General features: G+C 46.0%; 1 protein-coding gene across 3 annotated transcripts in view; it reads right to left on the bottom strand.

Moving 5' to 3' along the window:
• The window catches only part of COL4A5 (collagen type IV alpha 5 chain), a 669,904-nt gene that overhangs the window by 619,304 nt on the left and 37,098 nt on the right, over positions 1-13,502 (bottom strand). For all 3 annotated transcript variants that reach the window (XM_063313536.1, XM_063313535.1, XM_063313533.1), the window contains exon 2: positions 10,026-10,085. In XM_063313536.1, coding sequence (XP_063169606.1) covers positions 10,026-10,085 — 60 coding nt within the window. The remainder of the gene's footprint in view (positions 1-10,025; positions 10,086-13,502) is intronic.

The raw sequence follows: 13,502 nt of genomic DNA, 5'->3' as shown, positions 1-13,502 counted from the left end.
ACTCCGCTGGCCCCTGTCCAGGAAAGACAAGCGTCTAACCCTGTGAGGGAGAGAGCCCGCGATGACTGAACCCGACATCATGATGATGGAGGAAGGGGAACCGGACTCGACCGTGAGGCAGTCCGGCCGACCGTCCCAAGGTGGGGAGCTGTCAGCCATCCGAGAGGAGGCGAGCTCCGAGTCGGAGAGTGAAGCCGGGGGGCTGAAAACGGCCCCAGAGACCACCGTAAATTCTCCGGGCGAGCTGCTCACCTGGGATGAGACCCAAGGAGATGCCACGGCAGCGGGGGGTCCCTCCTGGAAGCAGAGATACCCATTATCCCCCAACGTGGTGCAGGTGCAGCCAACGGAGGGCTCACCCACTCCGGATCGGATCCGAGTGTTGGAGTCCAAAATGGATTCGTTGGAGGCTATATTGAAACAGCTGAGCTTGGATGTGACCTCATTGCGAGAGGTCCGGGAAGAATCAAGCCAGAGGCATTCAACCCCCTCTTCCCAGGGGCTGTCCCCGGAACGGCGACGGGTGGTGCGGAGGCGCGAAGGGGACCAGTCGGTCCAGATGGAAATCGCAGCATCGCCAGGGCGATCGCCCCGGGGCCCCGTGCCGCCCCGAGCCAGGGAAACACAAGCCGCGGCAGCACCGGTGGTGGGGCGCAGCCCGGTGGGAGGCGGCATGCGAGACTTCCCTGTCAAGTTTGATGGGGACCCGACCAAACTCTCGTTCTTCCTGACGAACGCGAAAGCCTATATGGAAGAATGGGGGGCGTTTTTCCAATCGGAAAAGGCAAGGATCATCACCATTGCCACCAAACTGAAGGGGAGGGCGGCAGACTGGTATGTCCAGATGTGCCAGTCGGAGGCGCCTGAACTGGAAAGTCTCGAGGAGTTCCTCGGGGCGTTGAAGCAACACTTCGAGGACCCCTTAGCAAAGGAGAGAGCAAAGCGAGCCCTGAAGGAACTCAAGCAGGGGTTCAGATCAGTGGCCGATTATGCTTTGGAGTTTAAAGCGCTAGCTGGGAAGGTGGATGACTGGTCCCAAGCAACCATTATCGAGCTCTTCAAGGATGGCTTGAATACAGAGGTGCTGCGCTGGTCCCTGGGGAGGGACGACCCATACACGCTGTATGAGTGGATCCTGCTGGCGGGGAGGGCTGAACATGCCCAGGAGATCTTTGCCCAGCGGAAGACCGCCAAGTCGGGGCGGGAGGTGAAGCCCAGCCGCCCATCGACCACCGGGGGGAAACCGGGACAACGACCCTGGGACGAGGAGCGGGAGAAGCGGTACGCAAAAGGCTTGTGTCTGAGATGTGGTAAGGAGGGGCATCGAGTGGCAGCATGCCCGAAGGCAAAGGTAGAGGAACGGCCCGGAAAACCGCCAGCAAAGTCCCCTGCATTGCCGAGGAAACAGAAAGCTGCGGTGGCTGAAACCGAGGGAGACGATGTGATGTTCTACGAAATTGAAGGGGAGACCGAAATCCCGCAGCCGGCGGGAAACGCCAGCCACCTGCTCTAAAGGGCGCCGCTGGGCAGGTGGTAGAGGACGGGCGCGAGCCTCCATCGGTGAGTGGCACTTACCGCATACTCATGGTGAAATTGAAATTGGGCTCCCAATCCAAGACTGTGGAAGTATGGGCCATGATTGATTCGGGGTGTTCCCGGTGTCTTATGCACCCCGACGTGGTGGCGGCTTTGGAGCTCCCCACTTTCCCTTTACAACGACCCATCGCTTTTACTCAATTGGATGGGTCCATGGCAGGGGGCAAACCGGTCACCCATTTTACAGGGCGTGTAGCCTTGCAACTGGGCAGTCACCAGGAAGGGTTGTCTTTTGTCGTGGCTCCTGTAGGGGGACCATTGGTGGTGTTGGGGGTACCCTGGTTGGTGCAGCAAAACCCCCAAATAAATTGGGTTTACCGAACTATCACGTTTAGGGATGGGTTTTATCAAGCGGCAGAGGGGAAGGGTGCCCCAGAGGAGATGGTGGGGGTTGCGGCAGCTGCGACTCCGCCTTACCCGGCCTCTCCTCTGGAAGGCTTGCCGGCCGAGTACTGGATGTTTGCTGATGTATTCGGTGAAAAGGAAGCTGACCAGTTGCCCCCCCATCGAAAGACGGACTGTACCATAGAACTGCTGCCCAACACCCAATTGCCTAAACCAAAAATTTATTCCATGACGCAGAAGGAACTGACTCTGTTGAGGGAATTTGTGGACAAAAATCTGGCGCGCGGATTTATTGAGCCGGCGAATTCACCCGTGGGGGCGCCGGTTCTTTTTCGCCCAAAAAAGGACGGGACATTGAGACTTTGTACGGATTTCCGCGGATTAAATGCCGTCTCAATTTCCAACAAATATCCCTTGCCATTGATAAAGGACATGTTGTCACATCTGGCCAAGGGAAAGATCTTCTCTAAGCTTGATTTAAGAGAAGCCTACTACCGTGTACGAATCAAGGAGGGGGATGAGTGGAAAACTGCATTCAATTGCCCGTTGGGAGCTTTCCAGTATAAGGTGTTGCCGTTTGGGTTGGCTGGGGCCCCTGGGGTATTTATGCAATTAATCAATGAAGTTTTGCATGAACATCTGTTCAAAGGTGTACTGGTGTATTTGGATGATGTGTTGATTTATACTGAAACCATGAAAGAGCATGTAGCTCTGGTAAAGCAAGTATTGGGTAAACTCAGATCTGCTGAATTGTATGCCAAGCTGTCGAAATGTGCCTTTCATCAGACCCAAATTGACTACTTGGGGTATAGGATTTCAGATAAAGGCATAGAAATGGACCCTGCCAAGGTGCAGGCTATCATGGACTGGGAGAGTCCCCGCACCCGCAGGCAACTTCAAAGTTTCCTGGGGTTCAGCAACTACTACAGATTGTTCATAAGGGGGTTCGCTGAGATGGCCTTGCCCCTAACTGAGCTGCTGCGAACCAAAGGGGTGGGAGATACTAGGAGAGTAAAGAATCCCGGAGCGCTGTTGAGGTGGACGCCTGCTTGTCAGACGGCGTTTGAGCGGCTGAAAGCAGCTTTCGTCAAAGAGCCCATTTTACAGCATCCTGATCCTTCAAAGCCGTTTGTTGTACAGGCAGATGCCTCCGATTATTCTGTTGGGGCATTGTTGATGCAAAAAGACGAGGCAGGATGCCTCAAGCCCTGTGCCTACTTATCCCGCAAATTCTCCGAGACTGAGAGGCGTTGGCATGTTTGGGAGAAGGAGGCATTTGCAGTAAAAGCTGCATTAGAAGCTTGGCGGCATCTGTTGGAAGGGGCAAATCATCCCTTTGAAGTATGGACTGACCATAAAAACTTGGAGGCTCTTAGTACCCCTCGAAAACTGAGCCCCAAACAGGTTCGTTGGGCTCAATTTTTCAATCGATTCAATTTTCAGTTCAAATTTATTCCAGGGAAAAAGAACTTCTTGGCTGATGCCTTGTCAAGGCAACCTCAGGACTCTGGGGCAGCGCCAGATGTGGTAAGCACCCTATGGACGGCGCCCCAATTGGGCATGCAGGCTGTGACGCGAAGCCAAACGCGCACGCAGCAGCCGCCCACCACAAGCGCTGTTCAGCCAAGTGCTTTGTCAATTCCCTCCCAGTTGCAACAAAAGTTTCTAAAAGAACTGAAAACGGATACTTGGTTGCTTGCGAATAAAGACAATGTTACTTTGGACAGAGGCTTCGCTTGGAAATCCGACCGCCTCTACGTTCCTGAAAGCCTCAGAAAAGATGTGTTACTACGTTCACACGATGACAAACTCGCAGGTCACTTCGGGTTTGTAAAAACCTTGCACCTCGTTCGGAGGCAATTCTGGTGGCCCACATTACGTAAAGATGTTAAAGACTACATTGCCTCCTGCACTGTTTGTGCAATGTCCAAGCGCAAGGTGGGCAAGCCCCAAGGACTGCTGCAACCGGTGGCAGCCCCTTCTTCCCCTTGGGAGGAAATTTCCATGGACTTTATTGTCGAGCTACCGCCCAGCCAACGCAAAACGGTCATTTGGGTGGTCAAAGACTACTTCTCCAAACAGGCTCACTTCATCCCTTGCGTGTCCATTCCGTCGGCACGTCAATTGGCTCGCCTATTCCTGGTACACGTGTACAGGTTACACGGATGTCCCTCCCGCTTGATTTCGGACAGAGGTACACAATTTACCTCGCAATTTTGGCGGGCGTTTCTCAAGCTGTTAGGCACGAAGCAAGCCCTGTCCACGGCTTGGCATCCTCAGACGGACGGGGCCACTGAGGCGGTTAACTCTACTCTAGAGCAGTACCTTCGAGCTTTTGTGAATTATCAGCAGGACAATTGGGTAGACCTCCTACCGTTTGCTGAAGTGGCTTACAACAATGCAGTGCATCAAAGCACTGGCCAAACCCCATTTCGGGTAGCTCAGGGTAAAGACTTTGTACCTATCTCTGATCTACCGCAACCTCCGGCAGGTGCAGTCACTCCAGATGATTGGACAACACAACTGGCTGACTCCTGGCCCATGATTCAAAAGGCATTGGCTGATGCACAAGCGGATTATAAATTGTATGCTGATCGGAAGCGGGCCCCCCAACCTGCATTCCAAGTTGGGGACTCGGTGTACCTTTCTACCAAGTTTATCAAGTCATCACAACCTTCAAAGAAACTTGCGCCTAAGTTTGTGGGTCCTTTCCCGATTATCGCTCAGATTAACCCTGTGACTTTTAAACTTGACTTGCCTCATAACCTTAAACGCTTACACCCTGTTTTTCATTGCAGCTTACTCAAACCGACTATTCCTTCTGACCGCTGGCATCGCCAACCTCCACCTCCCACCCCCATCATGATTGATGGTCAGCAACACTTCGAAGTTAAAGAAATTCTGGACTCTAGACGCCTTCGAAATACTTTGCAATATTTAGTTCGTTGGAAGCATTTCCCTCATCCAGAGTGGGTCGCTGCACCAGATGTAGCTTCCCCTGTTTTGGTGGCCCGCTTCCACTCTGCTTATCCCACAAAACCAGGTCCCTAGGTGTATTTTTAGGGAGGCGGTATGTCATGTTCGCCGTTTCAATGTCTTTGATGCATCGTAACGTTTCGCATGTCATTAATTGGATGCGTGTTTCATCTTTCTGGGGAGGATGGGAACGGTTATCTTTTGGCTTTGCTTTGGAATGTATTTGTGTTATCTACTGCGCTCAAGGTTACTTTCCCAGGCTAGCAACTCTGACGATTGCTGGCACCTGTGCCGGGCGGGGCTGTTACGAGGGAGGCGGGATACGTTTGCACCAAGGGTTTAAGTTTGTATTTGGCGTGCTTTTGCTCATTCTCAGCTTTCTCTGTATTTGTCTTTAGTACTCTAATAAATCAGATTTCATTTAGCAGCCTCTTGTGAGTCTGAGTATTTGGGGCTAGGGCAATCATTACAGGGGATTTCAGAAAGTGACATTTAAGTCTACTACAAGCCTTGACCAAGAATCTCAGTTTCTACTGGCCCCAAATAATGGCAGCTCAAGGTTCAGAAAACTGTAAGCACAAAACTTGACGTATGCATGGGGGACGGTGCTAAGATGGCAGCAAGTGCACTCATCCACTAGATCCTCCAGGGTTTAGTCTCATGCAAAGGCTGCCTTAGACTCAGAGCTGGGTTCACACATCATGTTGAGCCCAAGGCAAGCCATATTATCACTTGGTGTGTAAGTAATTGTGGTTTTTAATCCATGGTTTATGGTCAAGATGGTTGAAGATCCTACTGGAATTGTCAGTTCAATTTGACCAAAGTGACTTTCAATCTGAATTGTCAAATGGATTTGTTGAATCAAATTGATTCAATCTGTCTGTTCAATAAAAAGTACCCAGGAGCCTAATTTATATTTTTGCCTTTCATAAACCATGACTGAAACAAGCCATGGCTTCGTGTTAAGTAAATAAGGAAGGTGACAGTCAGGAGCCTTACTTCCCACCACATTCAGATGCCTCAAAATGTCTTCATGGTGGGCAGATCGAAGCAAGTTTGCTCATTATGAGAAAACAGGATGATGGACCAGAAAGCTGCCAACTAATTTGCCAGAACACACGTGAACAACAGCAACTACCCATAATGCTTATATGCAACTCCCAAATGAGATACTACAGACCAATAATGAGAACAGGCTGTCACAGCTTTGCCCCACTTGGCTTCCAATAAACCCCCCAGAACTCCCCAGTAAACTAGGCCAAGTTGGTTGGGGAATTCTAGGACTCTGAGTCCAAATACAGGTAGGGAAGGATACTGTGTCTTCAAGTCATGCATGGACACTTCGTTGGTATTAGGGAACTGGACTTGATGGACATCCAGTTTGACACCGTAGGGGTTTTGTTTGTTACTGCATATCTAAACAGGAGCTCAATAGAGGTCAGGGAACACTTCCTTCCTGCATTTTTCCCATGCTTAGGAGGTAAGTTGGGATGAGAGATAATAATTGGCTCAAAGTCACATTGTAAACTTCTTTGGCTGAGTGTAAACCCAGGTCTTCTGGACCTCATTCCAGTACCTGAAACCTTACACTCTGGAAGCTTTCCTTAAGGTCCTACTGGGCTCAACAACCTACATTCGGAGACTCAGATTCTGCTGGTGAACAGGATCTAAACTGAAGACACCGCAAAATAGCTTCTCACTTGGAATTCATTCCTCGGACCACCTACAGTCCACCTTACGTGAAATAGATGGTTACTGAGGAGACCAGCAAATGGCTGCAGGCAATTCTGGGTCCCGAGGTCCGTGTGAGCTAAGATGCAGCATCTCCCACATGGAAAGATATGGGACAAGGTGCCTGGAGTCCTTAAGAAGAATTCACCTTCCAAATTCAGGGAAATCCCCCATGTTGGCTGTTCACATCACCCAGCTCATGGCTTTAGAGTTACAAAGATAAAAGAGTGCAAAGGCAGTGGGTCTGTCCTCAAGATCCTGCTTGCAAGAGATAGAAGCCTTAAGAATAAGACCCCAGATCTGCCGTGGTGCTTTCACAGAAGGTTCAAGCAAGTCCAAACCGGAACCTGAAAGCTTGGATGTGACTTAAAAAAAAAAGACAAGGAATCCAAGCACGTAAATTCCCTTGATTTTGGAAACAGTTGCAAGTTTGAACAGCACCAATAATTTGCAAGGGGAAATTGTAACTCTGGCATCTTTCCAGAGAATCTGACTCATGGCCTATAATGGGATGCTTATGGCACATCAAGTACCAATTTTAAAAGCAGAGGAAGTTTGTTTTCTGCTCTGAGGGAAAAAAAAATTAGGTTGAAGAGATTCAGAATTTGGGTCGAAGTGAAGAAACCATAGTTTAAAGATGATGTTTCGTGTGAATAACTTGCTAGCATATGCTTAAGGTATAGATAATTATCAGCCATTATGTGGGAGAAGATATGCTAGGAAATAAGGAAAGAACTCAAACTCCGGGGAAGTCCTTGAACAATTACGTTCACACAAACGAGGTAGGGCAACTAAGCAGACATTCACATTGATGGAAGGTCATTCGTTTGCTTTGGAATTGCAGGTAGTCCTCACTTAACAACCACAACTGGGACCAGAATTTCAAGCAAAGTGGTCATTAAGCAAATCTGAACTGATTTTACGACCTTTTTTGTGGCAGTGGTTAAGCAAATCACTGCAGGTGTTAAGCAAACCATGTGGTTGTTAAGTGAATCACATGGTTCCCCGTTGATTTTGCTTGCCAGAAGCTGGCTGCGAAGGTCGAAAATGGTGATCATGTGACCACGGGATGCTGTGACAGTCATCAATGCAAACCAGTTGCCAAGCGCCCAAATCATGATCACATGACTGTGGGGACATTGTAAGTGTGAGGACAGGTCATAAGTCGCTTTTCCAGCACCGTCGTAAGTCCAAACCATCACTAAACAAATGGTTGTTAAGTGAGGACTACCTGTAAAGAATTTAAAGACACCAGCAGGGCACATATGAGTGTTAGATCTCTGGCAAGCAAAACAAAGGTGAACTTCTGATGACTTCTTGAAGAAGCAGTATGCTGAGTACCTGGCACAAGAGAAGACAGCCTGTGCCCCGGCTAGGAACACAAGGAAAGAGCAATGCCACATGTAAAACAAAGCGATTGCAACACTCCCTCCTGGAGAGCGGGCAACAAGGGTATCGTCTCAGGAGGAATCTAGTTCAACACGGCAGAGGGTTGACAGGATACAAATGCTAAGCTGACATGTCTTTTAGAGGACTCCTCCAGGGGAGCAGGCTAAGGTGCATGTTCCCTCAACGCTTGCCAAAGCATGTGAGCGGCTGGAAAGCAGAGCAGAGCAAAGTTATGGGTGGCTTCTCTTTGCTCTTTGCTCCTAGGAACAAGGTGGCCACTAGCTTTGCAGAGCAGCTCCAAAGGACTGCTTTGTTGGGACCTCCTTGAAACGGAGCACCCCTTCAAAGACTGACACCATTCTACTCAATACCAAATCCCTACGTACAGAAAAAAAAATACTATAATCAGGTAGACAGCTCAACAAAACTATTTTCCCTAATGTGTTCGTTTCATGGAGAATGGCTTTTTCAGAATAATCAGCTCCCACCCACAGCTCAAAGCTGACCATTTTAGAAGAGTTTTGAAGGCCATCTGTCCGATCTTGATGGTCAGGGATGACGGGCACAGTAAAATGTTCACATACTGCATTAAGCACAAGTGGATGTGTGCACCCAGCATTGTGGCAGTAAACATGGTATAGGCCTTAATGCTATGCATGAAGCCGCTAGAGTTTGTTCTGCAAAAGCCCAGTTAGAACTAACGAGTAGGGCTGCGTGAAGCCTTTGTCTGAGATCTGATCTGATCTGAAGTCAGTTCAGTTGAATCTCTGCACTGAGTTGACTTTTCATTGACAAGTCAGAAATGGATACATTCTCCAAATCAGTTTAAATAACCAAATCATATCATATTCTGAAAATTAGAACTAATCTGCACCTTCTGTCAAAATGTGCTTTATTCAGATATTGCAATAAACCACATCTGGCAATTAATTCCAGTCATGCACTGCTGTTTTAGTCAATTCTGGGTTTCCCACTGATACTGCATAGCCCTATTGGCTTTCTCCAAATTTCTCACCTCCAAATTGTGTCAAATTGTGTCTTTCATATAAAAGCCCCTAACTTTCACCAGGTAACTTGGGATTTTCAGCAACGCAACCTCATTTAACCTTTCTTCCTTGCCAAAAATAAGACAAACCCTTGGGCTTAGCACTGGTACATCTGCAGTGAACCTTCAACAAGCACATTTGCCAAGCTATGACCTCATTCCTTGGAGCACCTGGAGAGAAGATATGCCCCTCCTAGACTGTAAGCTTGCTTCAAAAACAGACTGTCCAAATTAGGATGATACTGAAACTGCAACAGCACATCAAATTATGGAAGAGGTCAAGCTCTTCAAGTCAACTTGGAATTTTAGATCCAAACATCTAATTATTGGAGGACTTTTAGTTAGTATTTACTTTAAAAATTGCTTTTACCAATTCATGATCTGGTTCACACACAATGTTAGGTCATACTTTGTGTAACTATGATTTGCAGAATAAACCATAACTGGCTGTGTTTATATATAATGCTAAGCCATAAACCATGGTTTTCAAACCACAGTGGTATGATGTATCAATCAGATCAGATCAAGAAGTTTGTCTAACTGCACTAGATCTACATGTAATTAAAAAAAAAATCACAATGTGGTGTACAAGGGCATTCATGTGACACCTCAAGATGACATCCAGAGACCCCCAGAATGAAATAAAAATTAACTAAAAATAAAAATAGCCCAAATTTCACAAGATGTCAATGTTCTTGAATGTGAATTCATTAAGACTGTCAAAGGACATATGAGATTTTTGCTTGTGTTTATAGAGGTCTTGGGGTGGGATCATCAAGATCTCATGAGATTTGGAGAAAAGTCCATTTTCTAGCCATCTCTAAGACATTGATTACTGGTGTACACAAAAAAATGTTGATGTGTGTCACCAGGATGAACAAACTGTAAAACAGCCCTTTGGGTTGACAGTCTAGCACAAATTTACACTTCCTTCCAGACTTACCTTTTCTCCTTTTTGTCCACTACAGTCACACTTGGTGCTTGATGAACATCCATGGCACACCTAGACAAGAGAGGGAAACTCAGCATGAGTTTAGTGGTCCTTGGATATGAAGAATTGGTCCTCTAAAGGAAGTCAATGGGAAGCAAAAACCTTCCACTGCTTCATTCTGGAAGTAAACACACTTTAGAAATGGTGTGGATGCCGAACAGTGATTACGCAGATACTCCTAATTTCAAGCTGTGAAACAAGTCAATTTTAATCATCACTAAGCCAGGAAGCCCATCTAACTGTTTACATGAATAGAAGAAGAGGGGAAATCACATCGAGCCACTTATAGACCCACCTGTGGGACTGGAGAAAAGCAGTTGCTCGCTTCTGCTTTGTAGATATGCAAAAATAGGGTAGTTTTCCCACTGCCTAAGCAAAACCCCTGGCACCGTTGCTGGTTCTATCCCACTGAGACCACACTCTCCTGCCCTCTAGATTCCCAGTTTGGTTCCTTACGTGCCTCCAATGCTTCAGAAATCCCTTCTGGGATCATCCATCCTTCTGCTTTTTAATATCATTGCAAACACCCTTGTCCTCACCCTCAAAGTCTTCAGCAGCCCTGTGATCTAGTACAGGTAGTCCTTGCTTAACGATCACAACTGGGACCAGAATTTTGGTTGCTAAGTGAATCCAACCCGATTTTATGACCTTTCTTGCAATGGTCGTTAAGTGAATCACAGTGGGCATTAAGCAAGCCATATGGCCATTAAGCAAATCATGCAGTTCCCCATTGATTTTGCTTGCCAGAAGCTGTCTGGGAAGGTTGAAAATGGCAGTCCCATGACCATGGGATGCTGTGACAGTCATAAATGTGAACCAGTCGCCAAACGCCTAAATTGTGATTACGTGACCGCGGGGACACTGCAACAGTCGTAAGTGTGAGGACTGGTCGCAAGTCAGTTTTTTCAGCACCAACCTAAGTCCGAACCATCACTAAACGAATGGTTGTTAAGAACTACCTGTACCACTATTTCAACATCCTGAGACAGCTGTATTGTCATGCGCATCCCACCCTCCTCCCTCGGCCAAGATGCCAGGGCCCTCACTTGATACCCCTACCCCTAACCAGAGCCCCACCCCTGCACTGCCAGCCCTAACACCTGAGTGAAGCCACCTCCTTCTTCCAGCTGAGGCTTCCTCAAAGCCCATCTTCCCTGAGACACTTAGAGGACACACCCCAAGGTGAACCAGATGCTATAAATAAAGCCAATCACATGCAACCACCACAACATTCCTGCCCTTCTGTTGTTCTTTTAGCCAGACTGCATCTTAGGTGACAGTCTTCCAGGGCAAGAGCTGGTCCCGACACTCTGTAAAACATGCAGATACACATGCACACAAGCAAGAACGGCTGCCTTTCATTTCATACAGAGATCCCCTTGCAAGATAAGGCCACTGGGTGTGAATTGTAGGGTGACTGTAACTCCAGCAGAGTTGGAAGTACAAGGTCTGAAGGGGGGCAGTTGGGCTGTTTGACTTTTTTAATGAAAAGTGCCCTGTGTGTATTATGGAGCTATGTAAATGCTCTGGTCTGTTTTGAAGTGGGGTAAATTTAAGAATGTTTATTTGGGCTGCTTTTAAGGCTTGTATGATTCTATTCTTTTTGAACAATTTGGATTAAGATTACTTGGATTGCTTTTAAGGTTTGCTTGTTTTTATTTCTTCTTAATGATTTGTTAAGATTTATAAAGTATAATAATAATTGTTTAGTTTTAGGATTAATAGGGTTAAGATTGTTATAGCATTATTAATTATAAAAGTAGACAATTTATAAGTTTTTTTTTAGTTTGATTTCTATTATAGTAGACAGAAATGTATAGAATAGTGGTTTGTTGTTTATTTGTTTAGTTGCTTCCGACTCTTCGTGACTTCATGGACCAGCCCACGCCAGAGCTTCCTGTCGGTCGTCAACACCCCCAGCTCCCCCAGGGATGAAAGTAATGGCAACCCACCCCAGTATTCTTGCCGTGAAAACTAAATAGAATAGTGGTAGGAAGGAAATAATTAAGTAAATGTTGTCTTTGGGAGAGGAAGTTGATTAGGAGGTTTATATATTTCTTTTTCTTTTAATTAAGGGGAGGGAACAATTGTATTTAGTGATTATTATGTGCTAATGGAATGATTTATAGAAATAATGTGATTTTGGTTTGATAGAGAATAAGGGTTTGATTATGGAAATTGCTGTATATTCTTGCTGTTAAAAGTCGGAAGTGAACTCTTTATGTAATGTTTAAAATTCTTTTCTTCTTGTTTTTCACATTTTTACTTTTTTACTTTTACTTTTTTGTAGTTTTTATCTTTGCTTTAAACTTAATAAAATTCTTATTTAAAAAAAAAGGAAGTACAAGGTCTGTAGGAAAGGTCCTGTAAGAGGTATACCCTTTCCTCCTATATGCTGATTCAGGAAGTAGGGAATGCCTCTTCAGGTAAGTACTTGTGTGTCATAATTCCAACTCTTTTGAAGAACAAATTAATTGGACACACCCTTAAAAAACCAACGAAACCATTTCCCTTTGCAAAGACCTGCACATGATGTGTTCGTCCCAAACTCATTCTTTAGGAAGTTTAGGCTGCAATACAAGCTTGTAATTGAACGAGAATCTGTGGCCAAGTTTTCTGCATGCACTAACCCAGCTCTTCTTCCTCTAAATTTGGCCTTTTGAAAGGCGTGCAGAGCACCAGCTCTCACCTCTGAGCTTGCACACGGCTTAGCCATCCGCGCAAGTAGTAGCGATTAGAGCAATTAACTATGTAATTGGAGCAGATTGGATAGCCCAATGGTTGTTCTATCTTGTTTATATGTTGCATTTTATATCACTTCCCTTAGAAACATCTTGAAGTGCTGTCCAAATAAGACAATAAAAATGAGGAACATATGCAGGAAAGCTGCAAGAAATTAATATTAAGAAATTGATGTGGTTGCAATCTCAACTCTGGCCAATAGATGGAGCTTTCTGCTCATAGTTGCAAGGCACTTTACTCAAATCCAGTGCTCCCCAGCTGGGGCTCCCCAGAGCTGCCAAGAATACAATTCCCAGAATTCCCAGGCATACACCAGGAATATTGAGCGAACGAGGAATTCATGCCCTTCGCTTGTTTACTCATCTTAGTGTGTTTGCCGTCTAAACTTTCTTTTTTGGGGGAAAAAAATCACAACAGCATTCAAAGCTAAGCCAGAATAGGCCAGCAAATAAAATGTTAGACATTAGTTTAATTAGGAACAATTCCATTCTTAATTCCATTCAGATTCTACATTTATTGGTAACTGGAAGCTTCTTATCGACTTTTTGTGTAAAAGTGAAAAAAAAAGGAACTTGTGATTTATGGTTTTGATGATTAGGACAGATTATAGAAAGAAAAGCAATATGAAATACTGTTAGAGGGAGAGGTTAAAGTATATTGTACTTATAACTGCTGTGAAGAATATCA

Source organism: Candoia aspera, chromosome 12 (assembly GCF_035149785.1).
Source record: "Candoia aspera isolate rCanAsp1 chromosome 12, rCanAsp1.hap2, whole genome shotgun sequence".
Lineage (NCBI taxonomy): Eukaryota > Metazoa > Chordata > Lepidosauria > Squamata > Boidae > Candoia > Candoia aspera.
The sequence above is the reverse complement of the archived record's forward strand: the minus strand, read 5'-3'. Positions and strand labels throughout refer to the sequence as shown.